This window comes from Notothenia rossii, assembly GCF_949606895.1.
Source record: "Notothenia rossii genome assembly, chromosome: 12".
Classification (NCBI taxonomy): domain Eukaryota; kingdom Metazoa; phylum Chordata; class Actinopteri; order Perciformes; family Nototheniidae; genus Notothenia; species Notothenia rossii.
This window is the reverse complement of record NC_136911.1, coordinates 20,351,174-20,377,832: the sequence shown is the minus strand read 5'-3', so window position 1 is coordinate 20,377,832 and position 26,659 is coordinate 20,351,174. Positions and strand designations below refer to the sequence as shown.

At 40.9% G+C, this 26,659-nt stretch overlaps 4 protein-coding genes across 7 annotated transcripts; 2 read left to right on the top strand and 2 right to left on the bottom strand.

Annotated features, from left to right (window-relative positions):
- Nucleotides 1–236: 236 nt before the first annotated feature.
- Nucleotides 237–3,030, top strand: LOC307026361 (uncharacterized protein). The gene is made up of 3 exons (XM_079661703.1): nucleotides 237–396; nucleotides 1,503–1,577; nucleotides 2,422–3,030. Exons 1-3 carry the CDS (start codon nucleotides 371–373, stop codon nucleotides 2,735–2,737), a joined length of 417 nt encoding a protein of 138 aa, XP_079517829.1. The 5' UTR covers nucleotides 237–370; the 3' UTR covers nucleotides 2,738–3,030.
- A 154-nt stretch (nucleotides 3,031–3,184) lies between these two features.
- Nucleotides 3,185–8,328, top strand: pdx1 (pancreatic and duodenal homeobox 1). Its single transcript, XM_079661701.1, has 2 exons — nucleotides 3,185–5,125; nucleotides 7,256–8,328. Exons 1-2 carry the CDS (start codon nucleotides 4,729–4,731, stop codon nucleotides 7,660–7,662), a joined length of 804 nt encoding a protein of 267 aa, XP_079517827.1. The 5' UTR covers nucleotides 3,185–4,728; the 3' UTR covers nucleotides 7,663–8,328.
- Nucleotides 8,123–10,242, bottom strand: urad (ureidoimidazoline (2-oxo-4-hydroxy-4-carboxy-5-) decarboxylase). Its single transcript, XM_079661702.1, has 3 exons — nucleotides 10,159–10,242; nucleotides 9,360–9,580; nucleotides 8,123–8,731 (listed from the first exon to the last, which is right to left on the bottom strand). The coding sequence occupies exons 2-3, from the start codon at nucleotides 9,538–9,540 to the stop codon at nucleotides 8,388–8,390; spliced, it is 525 nt and encodes a 174-aa protein (XP_079517828.1). The 5' UTR covers nucleotides 9,541–9,580; nucleotides 10,159–10,242; the 3' UTR covers nucleotides 8,123–8,387.
- Nucleotides 10,243–13,462: 3,220 nt separating this feature from the next.
- LOC307026133 (receptor-type tyrosine-protein kinase FLT3-like) lies at nucleotides 13,463–26,551 on the bottom strand. 4 transcript variants are annotated; one of them, XM_079661281.1, is made up of 30 exons: nucleotides 26,423–26,551; nucleotides 25,558–25,640; nucleotides 23,900–24,051; nucleotides 23,700–23,824; nucleotides 23,485–23,596; nucleotides 23,266–23,405; nucleotides 22,938–23,119; nucleotides 22,706–22,847; nucleotides 22,436–22,613; nucleotides 22,202–22,302; nucleotides 21,866–21,977; nucleotides 21,637–21,776; nucleotides 21,309–21,490; nucleotides 21,077–21,218; nucleotides 20,807–20,984; nucleotides 20,566–20,666; nucleotides 20,369–20,477; nucleotides 20,058–20,287; nucleotides 19,863–19,975; nucleotides 19,652–19,784; nucleotides 19,143–19,247; nucleotides 18,943–19,053; nucleotides 18,679–18,835; nucleotides 18,485–18,591; nucleotides 18,255–18,376; nucleotides 15,649–15,771; nucleotides 15,452–15,563; nucleotides 15,272–15,371; nucleotides 14,265–14,370; nucleotides 13,463–14,168 (listed from the first exon to the last, which is right to left on the bottom strand). In XM_079661281.1, exons 1-30 carry the CDS (start codon nucleotides 26,430–26,432, stop codon nucleotides 13,968–13,970), a joined length of 3,909 nt encoding a protein of 1,302 aa, XP_079517407.1. In that variant the 5' UTR covers nucleotides 26,433–26,551; the 3' UTR covers nucleotides 13,463–13,967. The 4 variants fall into 4 exon arrangements, with proteins under 4 accessions (XP_079517407.1, XP_079517408.1, XP_079517409.1 ...); XM_079661282.1 differs by having other exon boundaries at nucleotides 20,058–20,284; XM_079661283.1 differs by having other exon boundaries at nucleotides 23,266–23,399.
- Nucleotides 26,552–26,659: the final 108 nt, after the last annotated feature.

Genomic DNA, 26,659 nt, shown 5'->3' with positions numbered 1-26,659 from the left:
TAAGACGCTGATTCGAGATTAATCTGTAGATATGGATGTTAGGAAACAACTAATAATGGCTCATAAACTATCAATTCAGTTCTCCATGTTATTCACCACTGGTATCAGATGATGTGCATTGCTATTGCTCCTTTTCCAGATGAAGATATATGGATAAAAAAAATAGATAGATAGTTGTGTCTAGGTTTAATGTCACAAAAAGATTGAAAGTTGCTTTACTATCAGGCATCTCTAAGAACATCTAAAAACACGGGTCCTTGGTTGAAGGACCTCGCGGCGAAGTAAACAGAAATGGTTGCTAGCGTTAATTAAGATAACATCGATTTTAATCCAATTAACTTTATTACAGCGTGTGAGTTACAAGGACGCGATGGCAGAGGACAACGAACTGGAAAAGTGAGGAACTACTTTGTTGCTTATCTTCTGCTAACGGCTGCTTACGTTTCTAGCTAGTCTTTTTTAAACCTTAGCACGCCTCCACCAGTTAGGAAGGGGATATTTCTGGTCCACAGCTGTTTGTATTTCCTGTGTAAGACGAGAGTGGTTGTAATGAAACCCAGCCACTATTTCCCAGTTATTAGCCGCCTGTTCTGTGGTCAAAGGTCGGATAAACGAGTGGTTCTCCTCTCCTGATGCTGATTCAGCTGCTCGGGTCAAACCAGGACACTAACGACTCACTTTCTCCTCTGTATCTCTCCGCTTTCTCTCGCTTAATTAAAACATCCCCTCCTTGGCTCCCCCGTGAGGGTTTGTGCTACCTGTGTCCTCAACAGAGGTGGGAGAAGTACTCAGATCTTGTACTTAAGTAAAAGTAGAAGTACCTCAGTGTATGTTACCAGTACAAGCCCAGCCTTCAAAAAGTTAATCAAGTAAAAATACAGAAGTATTACCATCAAAATACCAAACGTAAAAGTATTCATTGTGCAGATTGGTCCATTTCAGAATAATATCTATGATATGTTTTATAATGATTGACCATTAAAGTGTTATCAAAGCTGGTGAAGGTGCAGCTTGTTTGAATGACTTTGTATACCGAAGGGTAGCTTGGGAATTTAACTAAAGTCTGATTTAATTCATTTAAATAAACCCACCTTTACCAATTGACATTCGTGCATTAGTAATAATTATAATACAAACATGTTATATATTTTTTATCTGATATGAGACATACTGGAAATTGGGTATTTCTACTTTTTGTACTCTAAGTATATTTTGATGCTAATACTTTTGTACTTTTACTTGAGTAACATTTTGAATGCAGGACTTTTACTTGTAACTGAGTATTCCTACACTCTCTGGTACCTCTTCTTATTCTAAGGTAAATAAATAATTATAATAAGTGTAAAGTACACGATTAACCTCTGAATTCTAGTGGGGAAGAAGTACAAAGAAGCAAAACAATCTCAAGTAAAGTACTAATATCTCACAATTGTCCTTGAGTAAATGTACTTAGTTACTTAACTCCACGTCTGTGTCCTCTCTCCATGTGGTGTCGTGTGCAGGCGTGCGGTGGAGGAGCTTCTGAAGGAGACGGACAGAGCGCGAGTGAGAGCAGAGACCATGGGCCCCGCAGGATGGTGAGTGATATGTCTGACATGCCATCTGCATCAGCTGTCATGGTGGACATGTGCCTGCTGCTCAGCTGTGCTCGCACCGAGGCCATTTTCTTCCTTGTGTTAAGATTCAGTGCAATCTGTCGTGTTTCTATGCTTTATTCTCGACTAGTTTGTTTGTTTACGACCTCAAGTGGCTACTGTTGCACAGAACTACTCTCACCAGGGTCTGTGATTATAACACTACAACTACATGCTACATAGAAATGTTCTTATAATATGATAGGGCTGCACAATAGGAGGAAAATAGGCGATATGTGTTAAAATTGTTGAAGATCGTAAAAACAATTTGAGTTGAGAAATCAACAGATCCCAGATATTTTTTGTAATATTTAAAAAATACACGGTGTAGTACTTTTTTCTAGGGTTTGGTATTTGCAGAGATTTAGCCAGGATTCCTATTTTATTTTCATCACTATACTATTTAATTTTTTATTCTCAGCGGCATGAAATACCACAAAGACCTATATAATTCAAAGCCTAAAATTAATAAAGTAGTGGGCATATTCTGAATTAACCATGTTTTGGCATGAAATAAATCAACTTGTAATATACTTTAAAAATGGAAATAACCCGTACAAAAAACTGTCATTACCTCAGTGTTTAGTTATAGCTGCAATCTTGAGAGTTTTAAATGATTGTGATTCGGTTATAAATTGTAAATTCTACTAAAAATATAAATATCCGGGTACAGCATCTTAGTAAGCAGGGCCTTTTGAATGAAAATACATTATGCTCTCTAGTAGCCAGCCATCCTCAGTATCAAAGGTAAATGAGAGTTTTAAAGGTTGTCTGTCCTGTCCTTCAGGTTAAAGTGTCCCCTGAGAAGCACCAACAAGCGCTTCCTGCTCAACACGCTGCGCTCCACCAACCTTCAGCGGCGCAGCGGAGACTCACGGGACGGAGACTCACGGGACGGACACTCGAGGACGAGAAGCAAGTCCCCGGAGAGGAGCCGCCGCCGCAGCAGAACGCCTCCCAGAGACCACCATCGCACAGACCATACACACCATCACAAAGAGAAGAAGCAAGATCGAGACAAAGAGAGGAGCCACAAAGACAACAGGGACCAGAGACACGGGAGGGACGGACACAACAGAGACAAAGACAGGCTTCATGAGTAAAGACTGTGATTTGACACTAACTCCAGAAAGGTGAACACTGAACACCTCAGAGCTGCTGGCAGACCAAAAGACCTCTGTTTACCCGTTTGAAGAGACTTGAATTTGTATTCCTGCGGATGGAAAATGTTCTCTTGTTACTGTTCACTTTGAAAATTAACCATTTTGTAGTTCATGAGGTTAAATTGATGACTCATAAAGCAAGCAACATATCGTTTTACTGTCCTTCCACCCCAGATTTTCCACAAAAAAAGAGTTAATAAAATATCAAGAGGCCGTTACAGCCCAGCACTTTTCACATAACAGTTTCTTTCCCTCCCTGCTCACATGACTCATAGTTTGGTGTTACTGCGTTTCACCTACAGCCGGGGACGTTTGATTTCTATTATATTGTCATTACCATTCTTCTGTCATTATCCACAGGTCATAATGTTTACACAAGCCGTGCCGCTGTCGCCACTGGGTAAGCACATTTTATCGCATGTCAAACCTTTTGGACATGTCGACACCGGCTATCAGAAACGGTTTTGTTTGTCAAAGGAGAAAAGAAGTTGTGTTTTCCTGACACTCCTACATGTGTCCTGTTGAACAAGCGGTGGATTAATAGTGATTTAATAAAGCTGTAATAACGATAACTTTACTATAACACTAATAATGCAGCGATTAAGCGTCCATGCGTTTGAGTGGGGTCACTGCGGTTTCAGGACAGCAGATGGACATGAACTCAAGCTTGAAAGAGATGCTGTCTGTATCTTCCCTATGGCGTGTCTCCATGTGCTTTTATAACAGCGTTTTATAAGCTAGGCAACCGCCATTCTCTGTGTTCATGATAACCCATGGATGTGTTATATCTACATGTAAGCTGCATTACTCCTCGCTAAAGCCATTACTCCAAATTCTGGGTCTGGAAAAAGTCAACTAACATGCGTTTAACATCCTCATGCTTCATAAATCACATTGTCCACCTCCAGTGTAGTGGAGAGCAGCTCGGGTTAACTGTTTCCTTCCTCTTTAGAACAATGATCAAATATAAACACCATTAAGGCATAGTGCAGGGGGTGATTTGTATAGAATTGGTTTACTTGAACTTTATTGCATCGCTGAGTGCCCCATTAAGATACGGTGGAAAGTGCCATAATTGCTTTTGAAGAACTCAGTGCAAATAGACCTTTGATACACACTATCACGGTAAAAGCCGGGGTGATTTTCATGAAAACCAGGTAAATCACTCTGATCACGTGGCTAGAAATGTTGCATAAACGCACAGGTGAGTTTGCCAGGTTGTGGGGTCACTGTGCAGGTTAATTGAGTTCTGTTGCTCACTCCAACCTTAATTGGTTAACCAGGAGAGCGGCTGTTTAATGGGGCGAACACACACCTGCTAAAGGCTAATGGCTAGCAAACATGGCAAGAGTGCAACCCTGTGTTTGTTAACTCTGAGGGTCCTTCGTGCAGGGCCCGGCCTTTCTAAATGGTGTTAAATGATGCATTGGGTACATCTTAAACTCAGAAAGGTGTAGACAAATGAAACCAAAAGGCTGTATGTTGTTTGAGCGTTTCACCAGAGTTTCCAAGACAACTGTCCCTCCATCCAGGTCTCTTATCTGGCAGGTCTGCCAATGTTTGCGCCCATACATATCGATTTATGCAGTGCAGACAGTGGACATCCATATAAAGTGTCGATGGCGTATTGTTTGAGGACAGTCCTGCAAGCGAAGCGTGTTTATGCCAGACCTCTATAACCATTTCTCAGATTCACCTGTCTCCAAACACAGGTGGGTGCCAGGTATTTACAGAGTGCCATTGATTTACTGAAAATCCCACAGGCTGCAGAAGATCCTGGAAACTGGGCTCTCTCAGGTCTGCAAACAGTGAAGCCAATGGCCAGGTCGCTGCAGAGTCACATGGTGTCAAAGTGACTCACCTGTGTGGAGCCGCCCGGGCCTCGCAGTTGCGCCACTTTCAGGTGGAGCAGAAAGGCGCAGGTACTGTACATGTGCGGGACCTCGGAAGCCATGAATCGGGAAGATCATTACTACCCTTCCCAGGTTTTTAAAGACTCCTGTGCCTACCAGAGATCTCAGGCGGAGGACTACAGCCACAGCCCGCCGCCGTGCCTCTACATGAGCCGGCACTCCGTCTACACTCCGCCGGCCATGGGAGCCTTGGAGACGGCCAGCCTTCCTGACATCTCGGCCTCTTACAGTCTCCCCATGCGGGAGGACCCAGGTTTGACTCAGCTGCACCACCAACACCCGGGGCTCCAGCAGCAGCCTCTCCAGCCGGCTGCAGGCTATGGAGACACGGGGGACCAGAGCAGATATCATCTGCCTTTCCCCTGGATGAAAAGCACCAAGTCTCACTCGCACACCTGGAAGGGGCAGTGGGCAGGTAACGCTTTTATACAAATCAGTTTTTAAGCCTTGTGTTCCCGAAACATGCTCAAATAAAGTTGCATAGTTTAGTTAAACAAGTAGCTGAAGTTTATCTTACAACACAGAGACATGTGATGGACCAATATTTGTCATTGTTTCCTATGCACTTGTGTCTTTTTATTGTTCGGAATTGATTAGCAGATGACACACGACTAAAATGCCAAATTAAATAATAATACCAAACCAAAAATAAACGCACAATCTGGAAACATTTAATGAATTTTGTGGTTTTAAACCCTATAATTCCTTGAGAACACCTGGACGGGACAGCTAACTCTAACTTGTTTTCATCATGATCATAATGGGAATCAGTTTCACCTCAGCTTAATTCAGAATACATGTACACTCTTATTTACATCCCTCTGTAGTCATAGCACTCAGTTGGTGTTTCTCAGGCCCGCAGTGACATCATGCTCCCAACAATATGCTCCTAGGTGTTTCAGTTTACCTTGTCAGTCAAAGTGTAAAAGGCCCGGAAGGTCAGCGCTTGCTTTTATCAGGTCTTATCGTAAATGTGGGGTTTTGTCTTTACAAAACATATTCACAAATCGTATCAATAGGTTGTTTAGGCTACTATAGAGTATAATAGGCCGTTAAAACACCTAAATACCAACATCGGGTTTGATCTATCCTGTCCGGCTTGAGTAAAGTTTTACAAGTTTAAATTAAATGATCATTTATTAGATCATGTTTTTCTCTTTTACTGTGATGCTTTTGGATTCAATCATAATCCTTATTATAAGACTCATAAGTTTGTTTTCTGATAAGCCTGTTTTCTCCAGAGAAACGTGAGGAGAATGTATATCTGTTCCTCTCTGTCTCTTCAGTTACAATATATATATATATATATATATATATATATATATATATATATATATATCTATAAAGTTCTGTCTTTTTTCATATCAATGGACATTTAAAATACAAATGTAGGCTATTAATTTGGTCATTTATTCATAGTCCCTATATACGGACTTCTCTGTGACGTTGCGTATTTTTGGTTTATTTTACGCACAGTTGTTGTGATTGTAAATTGTAGAGTAACGAACATGTGTCAATTAATTCCTGCACGCTTTTAAAAGACAAGATGAATCTGAAGGAATTCTTAAGGCTGACTTTTTATAAATAACCGGAAGGCTTTAAAGTAAAGGATTTAAGATATCATGTGTGCCTCTACAAATCGGCATTTATACGCGCAATGGTATATTCCCCAAAAATGCTCAATTAAAGTTACATAGTTTATTGCATCTGACTGCTCATATTATCAATTTAACTTTACATTTTAATCGTCACAAAAAGACATTTGAAGGACATAAATTATATTTGTAATTGTTTAATATGCACTATTCATTTTAGGTTTGGACAGGCAAAAAAATCCAATCAAATACAATTCTGCATTATTAAGCTGAGGACTAAAACGACTAACTTCAAAATTAAAGCTAAACTGAATAATATTTTGTACATATGTTTTTATACCAATAAAATACCAATAATTTACCACATCGTTTGGAAATATTTATTAAATGTTGTGATTTAAAAGCAATACATGACCCTGTGATTGAACAGCTTTAGCGTGTCCACAAATCACCTGTTGTTCCCAAATTTCAACTCGGATTAAGAAATTACTATTATGTCTGGTTATTGTGAATGCCTTTTAACTTTACAACTGAATACATTTATATTTAAAGGAAATCAGAAGACAATTTTACACTTCGTTTTCTTTGCCTGTTAGAGATGATGTTAACTTGTGCAAGATATAATGACATATGACTAATTACAATGACATTAATTGAGATCTACTCCAAACAAGTTATAATTAAGTGCCTCTGAGAAACGAATTACATATTATTCCCTGTCATGTAATACAGAAAAATACAAAGTTTTAAAAAGTCATTATTTTAAAGCCCAAACTATTTGTAATTCTTGAATACAATGTTGTGTGGATTACGTTTTTTGTAATGTTTAATTAAACTTATTTAAGGAAATGGGACCCTACACAGGCCTATAATTAGCTGATTCCAAAAGTGTTATCATAAGGACACTCAATCAATGTAATGTAATGACACTAATCTCCATTTGTCTCCAGGACCATACGTGATGGCGGAATCAGAGGAAAACAAACGCACAAGGACTGCCTATACGCGCGCCCAGCTGCTGGAGCTCGAGAAGGAGTTCCTGTTCAACAGGTACATCTCGAGGCCGCGGCGCGTGGAGCTGGCGCTGAACCTCAGCCTCACGGAGAGACACATCAAGATCTGGTTCCAGAACCGGCGCATGAAGTGGAAGAAAGAGGAAGACCGCAGGAGGGGGAGGGGGACCGACCCGGACCAGGACTCCTCCATCACCTCCGGGGACCAGGGGGACACCGCGGGGGGGCTCACCACCTCCACCGGGGGGCTCACCTCCACTACCGGACCTCCCCCCACCTCCCCTCCTGTTTCCCCGCTGCACGGTCACTCCATCCCCGCAGCCGGAGCCAGAGAGACTGCATAGACTCTAACTCATACCGCAGGGACGTTTCGATTTGTTTCGATGGAAGTCTTCAAATACAGATTTTTAGGTATGCAATTTGATTTTAGGAATATAAGAATCCCAAATGAGAGTAAAGCCTAAAAGACTTAGCCTACTGGGACATTTGAATGTGTTTCAATGTAAACCTAACAAGAATTTGAGAGGTTTATATATTATTAGGAATACAATATTCATAATTGTGAGTGAAGCCTTAAAGTCTCAATTAGAGTAAAGTCATTTAAATTAAGTGCCAATTTTTCAGGACCCCTTAACTTCACCTCCTTTTGGTCTATCAATGTACATTTCTTTCAGTTTTGGGAACCACGGTGCATGCTGAGACAACCACATGCAAGGACTACATTTATTTCCCCTTCAACAGGCAACAGCATTCAGCATGCACAAACTCTAAAATGGTCGAATCAAATGTTACACCTCAAACATGTGAGTTTATACATTGAGTTTATTAATGTATATATGCGTAATATGACTATTTGCCATATTATCCACTTGTATATAGGTTATATAATGTAAATTGATAAATTAGAATCAACGGTGCACATATGTTATTGTTTAAAGAATTCATTGTACAGTATGATTAACACACATTTGGAATAAAGTTATCACAAAGCCTATCAGGCGTGGGAACAATGGCAGTCTTTACATCCGGGTCACACTGGCACTAATCCAATATAAACTCCAGTTAAAGTTCATAACCTGTTGTCAGAGAGCACGAGGCTTTGCAGACGCAGGTGACATATCTTCTTCACCTCCTCAATGCCGCGCGCCCTCTCCACCGCACGCTCGTTCTGGCACCGCGCGGACAACTCTCGTAAAATGTTCTCCTTGTCGTGCATCCGGGCGCAGATCACAAACGGGAAGCCGAAGCGCTCCTTGTACTCCTGGTTCCGCCGGGCCATGCGCGAGGCTTCCCCCGAGTTCAGAGCACCCATCCCGGACCCTGCCTGCTCCTCCTGGGACTCCCGGGTCAACGAGCCGCTCTGGAGGTCTCTTCCCGCGAGATCTGGGTGACACCTGAGGATCCCCTCTTTACCTGGACACACAGGTGGAGGTACTCTGATCATTTACAAAAGCAAAACTACATTCTTAAAATACTCTGTTACAAGTCCTGCGTTCACAATCTTGCTGAAGTAAAAGTACAAAACGTTTTTGGCTTCATAATAGCATAAATAAAAGTAACCATACTCATTATTTATTATGGCCCATTTCAGAATCACATAAATTACTAGATTATGATCATTGATATGTTCATCACAGCTGGTAAAGTTGATTACTCTCTACTGCTGGATTTCTGAGCCTAATACAGTATATCATATCATAGCTAATTTTGTTGTTGATTCATATTTTGTATTAACTATAATCTAAATCTATAAACCCGTCAGGTAAATGTAATGTTGTAAAAAGTACAATATCAGCTCCAAAAATGGTTGAGTATACATATGAGGAAGGATAACATTTGTATTGTGAGGTAAAGTAACTTAAAATTGTACTGAAGTAGGCTACATGTACTCGAGTAAATATAATTAAAACAGCGTTCACACGCTGTGTATCAGTGTCATTGCACTAAGAGTTAAACACATTTAAGGACAAACAACCTCAAAAGCGGCGACACAAACTTAACATGTAAAAAAGTCCCATATTTGTTTACGTCTGTATCTCACCTGATTCTGGGAGAGCATCGATGAATTCACTGATTGCAGCCTCCAAAGCAGCCAGGCTCAGGAAGGGACGCCCCGACCACACAGCAGCTGTTATTATGGGACACTTCTCCACCACGTTGCCCAGAATATCCACGAAGTCCTCATAAGGGAGAGCATTTACTGTTGCGATGTCCATGTTCATGCAGGGACTCTCTCCAGTAGTTGGACAGTGTTTAAATGACCTTCGGACAAGCGTTTGTAACAAGGGGTTAATGCACTGTTGGACTGACACAGAGAAGCTCCCTGCTGTGGTTAATATGTTCTTTGTCAGATCTGCAGCCAGTCATTTGGTGTTGGAAAGAGGAGTTTTCTGTATAGGTAACTGTCAAACATAGATGCACATTTGAGATACTTCTTTAAGAGGTGTACTGATCTCTGGCGTCTCCTAGTGTGTAAAGAAAGAAACTCACACATGTCAAAATGTTTTTTTCCTGGGTTGGGCTATTTATTGTCTTTCCTGCTATTGGTTTACTTTCTCCTCAGTTCTCTATTTCTCATCCATGCATATAATTAAAAACAAACAAATGCTTGACTTCATATGAAGGAAATGGATTCAAGTGGAAACAGGTACAGGTATTGATACTGTTCAAGGCCTATTGGGAAAAACAGAAGTACATTTGTAACTATGCAACCTAGATGCAATTTTATCAGCGGTAAATAAGTGTCCTTTCTTCCTAATATATCATAAGTAATTTAATGTCTAGGACTGTTTTGTGCCCCCTCAAAACGTGTGAAGGTGAATATTCCTAAATATGCTCACCGTCTGCAGCCTCTCCAGGTAAACTGCGTATTTAATACTTCCTCTTCCGAGGGGAGGGGAAACTCCTCCTCCTGCTGTACAATGTTTGTTTTTTTAACCCATACAGCCTGACTTTTACCACAGGGGTTTGAGTCCTGCCCTGCTGGCATGTACAATGTACAAATTCAAAGTAATTGCAACATGTATCACAACAATTGGGGAGTTTTTACCAGATATGTTGAACCAAAGTGTTATTGTAGGCATATCTTTCCTCAACACGATGCAGAGAAACTAGTCCATGCATTTGTTACTTCAAGGCTGGATTATTGTAACTCCTTATTATCAGGGTGTACCAAGAAGTCAGTTAAGTCGCTTCAGCTGGTTCAAAATGCTGTAGCTCGTGTACTAACCAGAGTTAGGAAAAGGGACCACATTACTCCTGTTCTGGCTGCCTTACACTGGCTCCCTATAGAACACAGGATAGAATTTAAAATTCTTCTTCTCGCCTACAAAGCGCTTAATGGGCAGACGCCATCTTACCTTAAAGAACTCGTTACACCCTACTGTCCTACTAGGGCATTGCGCTCCAAGAATGCAGGGTTGTTGGTTGTTCCTCGAGTCTCTAAAAGTACAATGGGAGCCAGAGCCTTTTCTTATCAAGCTCCACTTTTGTGGAATCAGCTTCCAGTTTGTGTTCGGGCGGCAGACACCCTATCCGTTTTTAAGAGTGCGCTTAAGACCTTCCTTTTTGATAAAGCTTATAGTTGATCAAATAATCTAATAAGAGTGCATTGACGTAGACACGTTGTGCCTCTTCTCCTATACATTTGAGTTCTTACTCTTTTTCCTTACTGATGGTAAGGATGTAATTTGGTTGTGTGGTAGACGGTGGAAGCAGGGAGAGGCATATACGTGCCTTGATCCCTGCCGAGTCGACGCACAACTGTTGATTGGTGTCAGTGCCAAAAATACTTTTTAGGAGCAATGCGCTCATGGTATAGATGTGGCGCATACATCTTAGTTCCTACTCTTTTCCCTCACCCTATCCTAAGGGAGTTCATGTACGTAGACACGTTAGTTTGCTGCTATAGGCTTAGACTGTCGGGGGACACCTTACTTCTTCCTTCCTTCTGTCTGTCCTGTGTACTCTCATGTTCCCAAAAACCCAGCTTCCCCCAAATTCCTTTTTGGTGTCTATCTACGCCTGGATCCTGAGTCGTGGCTGATCCTGTTGCTGCGGTCCTGTCTGTGTCCTGGATCCTGAACCATGTGTCCTGTGTCCTGGATCCTCTATCCTGAGTCCTGGACTTCGAGTCGTGGCTGAACATGTCTCTGTGTTCCTGCCTGACTCTCATCATACTACTTCCCTGATGGCTCCCACAGGATTGTTGACATCCTCTTTGATTCATCTTCTTATTATAGACTCATGCATTTCCAAACATTTGGTCTACCTACGCTGTAAATGTATTATCTTTTCGATTCACACACGGCATCTATTGCACGTCTGTCCGTCCTGGGAGAGGGATCCCTACTCTGTTGCTCTCCCTGAGGTTTCTCCCATGTTCCCCTTTAAACTGTGGGGTTTCTCTGGAAGTGTTTCCTTGTACGATTTGAGGGTCTAAGGACAGAGGGTCTAAGGACAGAGGGTGTCGTGTTGTCATACTGATATTCTGTACAACAGGGGTGCCCACACTTTTTTGGCTGGTGAGCTACTTTTGAAATGACCAGCTAACCGAGGTCTACCAACCAAAAATAAAAACCCAAATTGCAAGGGTTGCTGAATAACACGTTTTATTTTTACATGGGATAACTACAATAGGGCTGCAACAAACGACTAATTGGATTATCGATTAATCTATAGATTAATGAAACGATTAATCGACTATTCGGACTACTACTGTGTGCCTTGCACAATTTCTCAAACGCTCTTATTTAGCCATCAACTTTTAGATTTAGTTTGAGGTTGTTTTAGGCATGTGGAAACTAACAATGAAGACAATAAAGATGAATACTTGATTCAAAAATACATATATTATTAAATTAACTTAACAAATTGTGAACAAAATTAACATTGCTTTTTATTTGAATTAAATAAATAATATTTCACATCAAAAGAAACAACAATGTTTTAACAAATCTTATTAAATAATCTGATGACAGAACTGTAAACAGAATAGCTGAAACTTTAACAAAATAAATAACTCAGTTACCTCTAATCATTAACCCATGTTTGTATAATGTAGTTAACTCCGTGTGTTGCTGCTAGCATACATAACACCTGACGTGGAAACGTTACTCGTGGATGGGGCTACAGAGCTACTCGAAAGACAGTCGAACCCGGTGCATTCCTCCGTCTGAATGTGGTGCACTTTTGCTAAATGTTTAGACAAATTGCTCGTGTTACCGCCCTTACATGCTAAACTCTTTTGGTGACGAGCATTGTCCACCTCAAGACGGGTAACATGTAACCACACCTTGGAGCGCTTCTCTCCACCATCTCCTCCGTGTGTTGCTGCATGTAGCAGCTGCGTGTGTGTAAACTGCCCCGCCCCCTTGCAAACAGACGGGGGAGAGAGAGATCTCTTCTGGATTGGAAAGGTCGAAAATACACCGACCATAGACGCATTTCTTTGTCTTTTTGCATGTTAGAAACGAGTTGGCGACACTAAGACTAAGAGATAATGTTTGTGTAGCAATAATACATGACCTTTCTCTTTCTCAACTCGCTACTCGGAGGGAAGTCGCTGTCATATGCCTTGTGAACACTCCGATAATGCCTCTCCACGTTACCTTTCTTTGGCAGAGCGACGCTTGCTTTACAAATAAGGCAAATAACCTTTGAATGTGACATCACAAACAAAGATTCTCCCTCCCATTCTGTGTGGAAGTGGTATGTCTTTAGCTTTTTGCTCGTTCCCGCACTCATTTTGTTGTTTGTCTCTCCCGGCACTTGACTGATTTTGTATCGCTTTGCATTCTGTGTTAACAGACTGGAAAGCAATAGGTCGCTTTTTCTGTCAATCAAGTCAACTCCTGAATTAAGTGGCAGGGAGGCCAAAGGAGGAGGGATCAAAACCTGTTTTGTCTATTTTAACGGAGCTGGATTTTTTTTAATTTATGAATGACTCGCGATCTACCAGCATTGCCCCCGCGGTCGACCGGTCGACCGCGGTCGACGTACTGGGCACCTCTGCTGTACAAACTATGAAGTCCACTGAGATAAATGTAACATTTGTGATATTGGGCTATTTAAATAAACATTGATTGATTGATTGATTGTAGACTATGAACATCACTTTTGACATATCAGAAACATGCACACTCATTGTTGTTAACCTTTTATTGTTTAATGTGTATTTTATTGCAGGTATAATGCTTACAAAACCAAAGGCACATAAGAAATCCACTTTTCAGAGTAGAAAAAGCTTGCTTTGATAATAACAATATATAAGTGCACATAAACTGGTTTAAGTAATAGCTGCTCACATAGTATAAAAAAATATAACAACATTTTTACCAGTGCATACAAATACATGTTATACTGATAAAATATGCAGGCATGAAAAGTAAGAACTCTATTTTCAACATTTCTATAGTCCTGAGAATTTGTATCCCTGAAACTGTTTTTTAGCTCCACAATTAAAAAATATAAAACAAAAACACTTTTTTTTTATATTCAGGCCACATTTTATAAAATCTTGTTTTTCTGACAATATTATAAAAGGATATAAAGCAAGTGCATTCTATGGTTATCTTGAGATACTATGAGAAACATATAAAAAATGAATATTTAAGGCATGTTTGGTCAAAATGCATTCGGTGAAAGGTTATCACTCTGCATCAGATGTCTTCAGCTTCTCCTCAGCGGCCACAGTATCAGACACTTCTGCTTTGCTCTCTTCAGTCGCGTGGGTTCGACAGTAATCGTTGGCCGCCTTGTTCTCGTTTTGTTGTGTCAAGGCAGAAATGTCCAAAATGGGGGCTGCGTTCTGGTAGATGCTGGATTCCTGATTGAGCATGTTATGGTACAGCTGAAAGACGAAGGGAATGGAAACAATATTAATATTTCTGTGGAGCTGAAAATGATTAAAGTTTTCTTCCTTTCTACTCATTTTATGTTGACATACCTGCTCCTCTCTGTCTGTCAGCTGATCACACATGAAGGACACCAGTTTGGAGAAAGATGGCCGGTCGCAGGCATCCAGAGCCCAACACTTACACATCATCCCGTACCTGCAGAAGTAAGTCATGGAGAAAGCAGATTTGATATATTGTAACTGGATTCTCAGTTACAAACGATAACTAGAAGTCAACAGGCACATGAACTACTGTTTGGTGTTGAAAACAGTAAGGATGCTTTACTAAAGTGAAACAATACATCATAACAAGGTCAAATATTTTATTACAAGCTGAATATTTGAATTGTTTTAAATGAAGTAAGTTCCTAAATAACTGCAGTGAAGTAAGAAGGACAACATGTCCTAATAAATCTGGGAAGGAAGAAGCAGGAATCGGAAACAAGCCTTAAAAATGTACTCGAGTACATCACATTAGTACCGAGTAACTTTCCATCACTGCTAGACGTGGCCACGCATTTAAAAATCTATATTTATATACAGTTTTTACATCTACTCTTCATAGTGATTATTATGAAAAAAAAAAACATTTGAACTTTATCATAGAGTCTAGAGCAGGGGTGTCAAACTCAATTTCATCGCGGGCCACATTCCCATAAAGGTTGCACTCAAAGGGCCGGTTGTAACTATCTAAATGTATTATATTACATTATTGCCTCTGAATTTGATTATTATCGGATAGGATAACAACTTAGTAATTAACTACGTCTGAAAGCAGAAGTCCAGGGCAAATAATTGCAAATCTCTTCAGCACACATGTCACAAAACGAGATGCATTGTGGGACATGTAGTTTATGGGCAACGTGCTTCTGTAAAGTGGAATGTAACCGTATAATAAACGTATTATATTCTTTGCAAGCTCTTGCGGGGCCGCATAAAATGAAGTCGCGGGCCGGATTTGGTCCCCGGGCCTTGAGTTTGACACCCCTGGTCTAGAGGTTATTCTGTGTACTAAATCTATTGAAATACAAGGGTTGCATGCATCAGGTGACACTCACACAGACTCGTTGGCGTAGTAAGGACACTCCATCTTAAATCCTCTCTCGATCATTGAATAGAACGCGTGGTCCACCTTCATGCCCGGGTACGGAGTAACGCCTGAGAGTCACACAGACAGAGTTGATCATGTGCTTGTCTTTTCAATGTGCCCCTCATGTAAAAAGCTGGTAGAGGATTACCGAGTGAGAAGATCTCCCAGAGCAGAATGCCATAGGCCCAGACGTCACTCTTCATGGTGTAGATGCCCTGGAAGGTGCTCTCTGGTGCCATCCACTTCACTGGCAAACGCACCTGCAAAGCCACGTCACCCATGAAATGTGTGAAAGGATAAAACAAATACAACCAATGAATGATTTAATGTAAATGTCTGACGTACATTTCCTCTCACGACGTAGTTGGAGTCGTTGTCGATGTCCCGAGCCAGTCCGAAGTCGCCGATCTTCGCCATTCTGCCCTTCGTCACCAACACGTTACGAGCTGCCAGGTCACGATGGATGCACTGCAGACAGACGGACCAATCAGGAGTCAAACACATAACCCACAAACACCAAGCCTCAGTGTGCAGTATGACATTTACACATTTTGTATTCCTTGTAAATCTATTTACTTGACTAAAATGGAGGTTGAAAACAGTTATCTTTTATAAAACCCATAAAAATGTGTCTCAAACTGAACTACAGTTGGAGATACAATAGGCTAGGAATAGAGATGTCCCGATCCGATCACGTGATCGGGGATCGGAGCCGATCACGTGATTTTCAAAAGATCGGAGTCGGGAGGAAAATAATCGGGGATCGGGATTTTTTTTACAATTTTTTTTTTTTTGAAATACTTTTTTTGAAATTTTGTGTTCAATGTTACAAAACAAAAATGACCATGTTCAAGTCTTAAAGTCATCCTGAGGCCTTAGTCTTGGTTTCAAATTACACAACATCATGTATGTGTTGCTTCTTTGGGGCTTGTTTTCATAGACCAGGGGCCGTATTCACAAAGGATCTTAGGGCTAAAAGTAGCTCCTAACTGGCGAATTTAGGAGAAACTCCTAAACATAATGGGCGTGTCAGTCTTAAATGTAGGACTCCTAATTTTATTCACTAAGAGCAATTCACAAAGTGTTTTAGGCCTAAAAGTAGCACCTAAGTCTGGGAGAGCTTAAAAATCCTCGAGAGGACTCCTAACTCAGTAAGACCTATTCACAAAGAATCTGAAAATGGCTGCGAGACGAAATGTTTTGGAGACAATGGAAGACTGTGAATTGATCAAGAGATATAGGCTAAATCGTGAGGCTATCAAACTTGTTGTGGAATTAGTGCGGGATGCAATAACATGCCCGACTAACAGGAATAACCCGATTAGTCCGGAAATAAAATGTTTGGCAACACTACGATATTTAGCAACAGGGAAAATGCAACTTTGCAATGCCGACGATTTAGGAATATCGCAACCATCAGTCAGCCGTGCCATAAACCAAAAAATCAACGCGCTCTCTAGACCACATATCATCCAACAGTTTATCCGGTTTCCTTTGGACAATCAACAACTACACAGGATCAAAGCCAACTTCATGGCAATTGCAGGTATGCCCGGTGTGGTCGGTGCTATTGACGGGACGCACATAAAAATAATTGCGCCATCAAAGGATGAGGACGTGTTCGTCATGAGAAAGAAAGTACATTCCATCAACACGCAGATTGTTTTCATTCATCATGATAGGGGGACTTGAACGGCGGTATGGGCTGTTATTGAAAGTGTTTAAGTGCTGGAAATATGCTCATTGGATAATAGTTTGCAGGGTGCTTTCAATTGCCCCCTTGATTTAATGCAATTTACGTATTTGTATTTATGTTATCTTTAACGTGCATATACAACGTCATTATCGTGGTCTGCACAAACTTGTCATCATGCGTGTATTCTGCTAACTGCACTGTCCATAACTATTTGATAGGAATACATTTCTAGCCGAGGCTATTTCCTTGTTTTTCGGTGATTTAGTGGGCTCGTTTGTGGGATGTTGCGGATGAGTTTCACCGAGACCGCCTGCTCTGAACAACCAATCACCGTACTGACCGCTTCTAAACTCATGCACGAGAATCGACGTAATCCATAGCAACGGCGCGTCACTCTTAGTTCACTCTTAGTGATTTATCCTTAGAATGAGTAGGTCTCAGCGGCTTTGTGAATAACTTTTAAGAAAAAACTCCTACGTAAAATGTTTTAGCGCGAGTTAGGAGCACTCCTAGCGGTAAGATAACATGCTTTGTGAATACGGCCCCTGGTTGCTTATTTCTCTCAAATCTGGCAACAGAGTGGGCAGGGCGCAGTGTCTAATTGTAGCAGTAAGCTAACGAGTACTGATAAGTTTTATTTTGTTTTGATCCAATGCTGCACAACTGAACTGATCCAATGCTGCTGTGAAAGAAAGAAGCTATTTCCATGTTGGATAGAATATCCAATTTAAATAAAAAAATAACCTTAAGGGACAACTTGAATGCTCTTTTTCTTTTTTTTCTCTTAATGCATTGCATAAAGATCGGATCGGGAAAAATTGGTATCGGCAAATTGTCAAAATCAAATGATCGGAATCGGATCGGGAGCAAAAAAAGGTGATCGGGAGATCCCTAGCTAGGAATGTTTAATCAAGAAAAGTTAAGATTATATCTAAAATTCAAGAGTGTGATAACACATATATGTTGATAAAATTAAGTCTTCCTATTTACAAATTAGCCTTTTTTTCAAACTACCAATTAATATGCAGATTTTCTTTCAGGATTAATCAATAGTTTATTTAAAGAATGTCATATATTACTGAAAAATGCCCAAAACGATCACCTAAATTCCTCAAACAGCTTGTTTTGTCTGCCTAATTAACCCATAACAATACACTAAATACTACATATTAACTAGAACCATTGATTGTACAGTATGGGGCTGAGCATGGTGTGAATGTGGGACGTTTTAACAGTGTGGCCCTTTGTCTCTTACATTCTTGGAGGAGAGGAACTCCATGCCTTTGGCCACCTGGAAGGCGAAGCTGAGCAGGTCGTCGAAGGTCAGCGTCTGCGAGTCGTCCGTCAGATCGTCCGGGTCTTCGTAAATCAAAGGTTCTGCAGAGAAACCGGCATGAGTTAGTGTCAGTCAAAAACTCAGAAGGATCTGCTACTCTGTGGACGAAAAACTGAACGTGATCTAACATGCAGGAGGTACTTTATCACCTTCAATGCTGTTGTTGAGGTTGATGGGGAGCAGGGCGATGTCCTCCTGCCCTCCGGTGGTAAAGCGGTGCATGGGCATGTAATTATCCGCTGCTTTGTCTACCTCACTGAAAAAAACACAAAGGTGAACTTAAGTCAATTTCTAGATATGCCTTCACTTATATAGATATAGATCCTACCCCGTGTTTCCCCACCTGGAGCTTTTGTTGGGCTGCAGGTTGTGGTAAATGCTGCTGAATCGGTCCTTGGTGAAAGCGTCGGTGACACACTTGTGGTAGAGATCTCTGTTTGTCTTAAGGTAGTTCAGAAGATCCCCATAACAGCAGTACTGGAAAATCAGGTACGTGGGTCCTGCATGAGGGAAACAAATACAAACATGTGGGGAAAGAATATTAGTGATGCATATACACATTTCTTGTTCCTGTGTGTTATTAGCTTACAATCACCACCAACTGTACCTGAGTCTGTGCATGCCCCCAACAGGTTAACAATGTTTGCGTGGTGACCGATGTGAGTCAGCATCTTCAGCTCGGACATCAGGGCCTCTTTCTCCACAGTCTGGTGTTTCTCTGCAGCGTCAAATATCACAACAGCTGCTGAAATGACCTTCATAGCATGTTTGCATTTCCTCCACGGACGAAATAAATGAAACGCTGACCTTTAAGCATCTTGACGGCCACCTGCTGCGAGACTCCAGCCTTGTTGATGCCGTAAGCCGTAGCTTGGACCACCGTGCCAAAAGCCCCAGAGCCCAGTTCTGGACCTGCGGAGGACACAAGGACACAAGGACACTCAGCACACATCCAAACAGGCAGGAGAGATTTTAGGGGAGTTCACTTTTATAGGTACTTGTAACTCTTTTCTACATTTAAGAGCAATGCATTTATTTTAAACTTGACTGAACTTATTTTTTTCAAACTGCTGCAGCACCTCTTTTCACCCTCTGTCTGAAACCAGAGCCCAGTCTGCTCTGATTGGTTAGCTGGCCGGCTCTGTTGTGATTGGTCAACCGCTTAGAGATGAACCGCCCCTTAACCTATCATGTGCAATGTGTCCGAGTACATTTTTACATGATTGTATCAGTACTTTTACTCAAGTAAAGGATGTGTTTAGTTCGTCCACCTCTGAAGTCTGGTATCGTGTTTGGGGGTGTAGTTCACTTCATACCCAGTTCCAGGTTCTCCCGGGGGAACTCCCATTGCTTGTCGTAACCAAAGTCCTTGAAGTTAATGTAGATGTAATCATTGTCATTGGGTCCAACCATCTGGATCATCTGAAGCTGAGGCTGGTACTGAGGTTTCTGTTGGAAACACAAAGTAGTAAGTGTCATGTCTTTTTGTGAGCGTGTGTTTTGTGTGTGTCAGAGTGCAAAACGTACCTTCTTTTTGACAAAGTAAATGAGCACCACGCTAACTACTGCCAAAGCCATGACCAGAAACAAACTGCCAACTTTCAGCATCAGCAAGCTTTTGTTGTCAACATTTGGAGCAGCTAAAACCGAGAAAGAGGAAAGTACCATGAGATACAAACACTTTCATTTGATGTTGTGAAATGTGAAAATGAATCTCCCTACCTCCGGAGGACATTCCTGTACGGGGTCCTTTATTGTCTAGTCCTCTATTGCCTATTATGTAGCGGTGTTGGCACCAGGAGCCGAGTGAGTTTGTCAGGCAGAACCATAAATTGTTTCCTGTCACTTGACTTCTGCTCAGAGAGCTCCTGATGGTCTTCTGACAGGAGACGTCAGAGTCTGTGTGAGACGCTCCTGGGATATCACTCGAGTTAAACACGGTTTCACAGCTGCTTTGAGACAGAGAGCGGGGAGGTGAGGAAATCTGGGTGCACAACAGAGGCCATAACGTGACAACCTGACAGAGAGCATACCTGTCATTCGACAAAACACAGGACTTCCAGGTGTAATTTGCCGGCACAAGAGCCACAGTCTTAAAAGTGAAGGTGTTATTGATGTCCTCGAATCTGAACTTTGGCGGGTCTGTAACAAAGTCAATAGTCAATCTCCTTTGAACGTTTCCAGGTATAATGTGTAGGAGTTAATACCAATGAGACACACTCTCTCTTACCTGCAACACACACTGATATGGTTTTTGTTTCTTTTAGTCCTCCAGCTTCCACGTGTAATTTATAATCTCCGGATTTGAGTGGGACACATAGCTTCACAGTCCTGAGAAAATAAATATGAAACCATGCAAAAGTCATACCTCATGAATAATAATACAAATCCTGGGATTATACAGTATTTTCAGCGCTTCAAATGTACGTGAGCATTGATTCAGGAGTCCAGCCCCAGCTTCATGCAGCTACCTGTGTTTTGTAATCCAAGTCTTCTTTTTGCATTCGATCTCTGTTTCATCAGGAGTCTCCCAGTAGCACTTCTCCAGCACAGGGTGGTAGGAAACACTGGCCTGCAGACAGGATCCGGAGGCGTCGTGAGCGGGGAGGATCTTGCTTTTATTCAGCTGGACGGAGAGGAAACCCTCAGCTGGGGCAACACAGGAGCCAAATCAGTACGTGTACAAGTAGTACAAACATGTCAACAGTTTAAATGAGAAAGTTCAATCCGGTGAAACTAACCTTGGACCTGAATGTTGACAGACTTTGTATTGTTGTTGTTTGGTTTCCTGCAGGTATAAGTGCCACTGTGGTCACTGCTCGCTGATTCGATAAACAGGTAGCGCATCCAACTTCTTCCATGTATGTCAGATTTAATGCAGATCTGGGATAAAAACATTTTTCATATTATTTGGATAATGCTATAGTTTGGTATTTATGCTTTACTACAGAGAATTAAAGTTGGTCTAAATACCTCTCTCTTGACTTTAGACGAGCATCCATTTGTTCCGATGTCCAATTTGTTTCTGCCCTTTTCCCACCCAAGTTCAATCCTCCTATACGCATTTGTCGCTCGACAGCGAAGAAGTAAAGGCTCACCAGGGCTCACAGTCAAATTAGAAACCTCATCATCTTTCATGAATTCACTGTCCAGGTCTGAAACACAGATTTGATTTACTCCAATTACTATTTGCTAGCACATGAACGGCTTTTCCTCCCACGTTTCAGGTGGTTCAAAACATGCTAAATGTACATCTTTGATCATTGATGTATTGAATTCATTTGTTGAGATATTGAATTACCATAGTCATACAGTTGGGAGCATTCTTGTCCTCTAGCGTTAGTGGCACAGCACATCACTCCTGTCTCAGAATATTCACTGGTGGATATAACGATTTGTGCACGTCCACTGTTTGCAGAAACAACTTTCCCATCTCTGTTTCTGTTCAAAAGGAGGATCAACATTTAGAAAACCCAACTACTCTGATATACTCTGAATCATGAATACAAACGTAATGGCTAACATCTTACCCAGTCCATTTGAGAGTGGGCTGAGAGCAGTCCTCAGAGATGCATGTCAAAGAAGGGGATTTAAATCGGATATCATCTTTGTCAATTGTCAGCTTTGGTTTTGAGGGACGATCTATAAAAACAAATATTTTACTTAGTTTTCAGTATCACAGTGTTTGTTGGCAGTCTGACCTAGCATAGCAGAGATGAGGAGATATCAGAGAGCTGGAACTCACTCATGGCTACTTTCAGAGACACATTCATTGAGGAACTGTCCCCGTCAATAGTCAATCTCCTTTGAACGCTTACAGGTATAATGTGTCAGAGTTAATACAAATGAGACAAACTCTCTCTTACCTTCAACACACACTGATATGGTTTTTGTTTCTTTTAGTCCTCCAGCTTCCACGTGTAATTTATAATCTCCGGATTTGAGTGGGACACATAGCTTCACAGTCCTGAGAAAATAAATATGAAACCATGCAAAAGTCATACCTCATGAATAATAATACAAATCCTGGGAGTATTTTCAGCGCTTCAAATGTATGTGAGCATTGATTCAGGAGTCCAGCCCCAGCTTCATGCAGCTACCTGTGTTTTGTAACCCAAGTCTTCTTTTTGCATTCGATCTCTGTTTTATCAGGAGTCTCCCAGTAGCACTTCTCCAGCACAGGGTGGTAGGAAACACTGGCCTGCAGACAGGATCCGGAGGCGTCGTGAGCGTGGAGGATCTTGCTTTTATTCAGCTGGACGGAGAGGAAACCCTCAGCTGGGGCAACACAGGAGCCAAATCAGTACGTGTACAAGCAGTACAAACATGTCAACAGTTTAAATGAGAAAGTTCAATCCGGTGAAACTAACCTCGGACCTGAATGTTGACAGACTTTGTATTGTTGTTGTTTGGTTTCCTGCAGGTATAAGTGCCACTGTGGTCACTGCTCGCTGATTCGATAAACAGGTAGCGCATCCAACTTCTTCCATGTACGTCAGATTTAATGCAGATCTGGGATAAAAACATTTTTCATATTATTTGGATAAAGCTATAGTTTGGGATTTATGCTTTACTACTGAGAATTAAAGTTGGTCTAAATACCTCTCTCTTGACTTTAGACGAGCATCCATTTGTTTCGATGTCCAATTTGTTTCTGCCCTTTTCCCACCCAAGTTCAATCATCTTATACGCGTTTGTCGCTCGACAGCGAAGAAGTAAAGGCTCACCAGGGCTCAGAGTCAAATTAGAAACCTCATCATCTTTCATGAATTCACTGTCCAGGTCTGAAACACAGATTTGATTTACTCCAATTACTATTTGCTAGCACATGAACGGCTTTTCCTCCCACGTTTCAGGTGGTTCAAAACGTGCTAAATGTACGTCTTTGATCATTGATGTATTGAATTCATTTGTTGAGATATTGAATTACCATAGTCATACAGTTGGGAGCATTCTTGTCCTCTAGCGTTAGTGGCACAGCACATCACTCCTGTCTCAGAATATTCACTGGTGGATATAACGATTTGTGCACGTCCACTGTTTGCAGAAACAACTTTCCCATCTCTGTTTCTGTTCAAAAGGAGGATCAACATTTAGAAAATCCAACTACTCTGAATCATGAATACAAACGTAATGGCTAACATCTTACCCAGTCCATTTGAGAGTGGGCTGAGGGCAGTCCTCAGAGATGCATGTCAAAGAAGGGGATTTAAATCGGATATCATCTTTGTCAATTGTCAGCTTTGGTTTTGAGGGACGTTCTATAAAAACAAATATTTGACTTAGTTTTCAGTATCACAGTGTTTGTTGGCAGTCTGACTTAGCATAGCAGAGATGAGGAGATATCAGAGAGCTGGAACTCACTCATGGCTACTTTCAGAGACACATTCATTGAGGAACTGTCCCCGTCGCTGGTTTCACATCTCAGCGTGTACTCCCCTGAATCAGCCTCAGAAAGCTTGGGTAGGACCAGGGAGTCACTCCCATTTCTGATGAGGTTTAAATAAAACATTCAATATATAAAAATACATATTAAAAGTGAGAACAGTTAATAATTCACTTACACTGTGATTACTGTGTCTGCTCCTCGGATCCAGCTGCAAACAGGCTGTTCGGAGAAGTGCTGCAGGGAGATGATGAGTTTCTTACCGACACACACCTCAACGCTGACTAACCCAGACGCATTCAGATGGTCCGCCGGTGCTAAACACTCCACCTAAAAGACAAGGGTTGACATTCAATCACCCTGCGTTAAGTAGCTTTTGGTGTGGTAGCACGATCAAGATTTTGTCTATAGGGGTGAAAAACACATTTACAAGAAAAGCTGACTTTATACCTGTCGTTTCAAAGGGACAGTTCACATTAATGTTAACATCTCAAACAGTCGTTCACATAAAGGTCTGTGGATAGATCCGTTTTTCAACTCAGCTTTACAAACTTGTGTGTGTATTTGAGTGAAGGCAGACATCTCTACAGCCAATTTCTACCTCCCTTAGCAACTCACACTAAAACAATATAGATTGATAAAAAGCACTACAGGTAAGAAGAACAAATCGGATTTTTGAACGGTCCCCTTAAGGCAGGGGGGTCAAACTCAAATACACAGTGGCCCAAAATTTAAAAATGGGTACTAGTCGAGGGCCGGACTGGTTCTATGTTTATTGCAGAACTTATTGAAATTAACTTGTTGCACATAACTGGAACCCAACCTGGAACTAACAAAGCTTAAATGATTGCCTATAAAAATAACATTAAACATTAAATAATCAGTTCATTCATTTCTTATGGCTCTATCTGCAGCTTTTCCAGAGTCATTTCTTATAATTACATTTTTCCACAGGCCAACAACAGCTTCAACAAAACTATTTCCCTCAAAGAGAAACCAAACATGCCCTGTTGTCTCCAGAAACAAAGTGCAGAAGGAAACATCCATTAAACTCAGTGTTCTGCTCTGTGATGCTAGCTCAGATACTTGGCATCTCATCTTGGGTGCAGGTTCATCAATGTTTGGGCTCAGGCTCTGAGCTGAGGAGACCCTCAGGATGGAGTGAAGGTGTGCGTGCAATATGCCGGCGGGCCAGATCTAATAGTAATTAGAAATTATCCTGCGGGCCGAAATGAAATCCACCAAGGGCCTGATTTGGCCCCCGGGCCTTGAGTTTGACACATGTGCCTTAAGGCATTAAACATTAATAGGTTAATTGAGGTCTTAGAATGATGCCTCTTCTGTGACTTCAACCCCTTGTCTTGGTTGTGTTTCTTAAAAATATGTTATGAAAATGACACAAACTGACAGATGTCTAACTGATAAGAAGAAATACAACTTTTAATTTTGGTCAAGTTTTTGCCATTTCCCTTTTCGATGTTTCACAACCTCTTGTTGCTCTGCAGTTTTTTTTTTTCGGTTTCTAAGTGAGTCCACATTTAAGAAACAATCAACAAATCTTTGTTCATTCTGCTAGGCCTTATGTTTGGAAGACAATAGGCAATGAGATTCTAGCAGCAACTGGCGTAAATAAACATTACATGATATAATGATCTGTAAAACCTGTTATGTAAATTCAATATATTACCAACCCTCAGTCCGTACATCATTCACGTTAATAACTTTTTGCCTTGACTCAATAATGCTTCATAAATATATAGTAAGCCAGAAAAACAAGTTCATAGATTTAACTGAATTGCTCAGTTGAAACACAGATAGGACCTTTGCTGCTCGTACCTCATGATTTGGCACGCAGGCCTGATTCTGCGCTGCGACACCATCAGAGCAGAGCAGCCTGACAGCACACAGCACAACGATACCTGGTCAAAAATAAAAAATGTAATCTATTTGTATACTCACTAAATAGCTTTCGGCCATTCTAAATGAATACAAGATAAATGCAATCAAAGAAACAAAAAACAACATTGCTTATGTTAAGTACTTCCAGTGGTTTATTGATTAGTATTTATTGCAAAATGATTGTTTATGTCCCTTTATATACACAGGTGTTTACGTGAATCAATCCCTATATGCAGTTTTAAGTTTTTATAAGTCTTTATATGTTCTTAATTGCATCTTTTTTATTTTGTATTAATGTGCTTATTATTACCTCTACTATATGTTAATATTCAAAGTGCTAATAAAGGACACAATACATTTTTTTTTTAAACACACATTTGTAAACATAATTTAAAACCTGATTACTTGGAGTTTTAGTTGGTTATTACAGGGATACAATGATGTGAGGGCTTAACTGTGTTTTAATAACAGAGTTAATGATTGCATTAATTGTGTAGCTTTGAATGATGAATTATGAAGTGTCCGTCTCTCATGAAGGGAGCACGATCTAGGTTCCTCTTACTGGAATTTTAAACTACAGGTGAATGTCAACATTAAATTATATTTCATGAGTAAACATTTCGTTTTTTAAGGTAACAAACCATTTTACATAGGTTAAATACAAAAATGCAATATACTAAAAAAAACTGAAAATGATTTCGGACTACATTTGGCTAAACAGCAACATTTATATTCCTTACTGCAACCTGGCCTTTTTTTATTTACTCAGCAACCCTCACAATAACAGTATTTTCTGACTCACCAGCAATCATGTTGGTGTGCCTCCGCTTTGATGCTCTCCCTCTCTGTCACTGTCACATACTCCCGGGTCACACGCGAGGCTTTGATGCTATGATGTGCGCGTGTACCTTTTTAAATAGAGGAAGTTAACTGGAAGCGATGACGTTGTCCGCCACGCCTGTCACAAATATATAGCATGCAAACAGTTATTAAATAACAAACACCGAAGGATAATCATAAATAATGAGACGGGAACAAT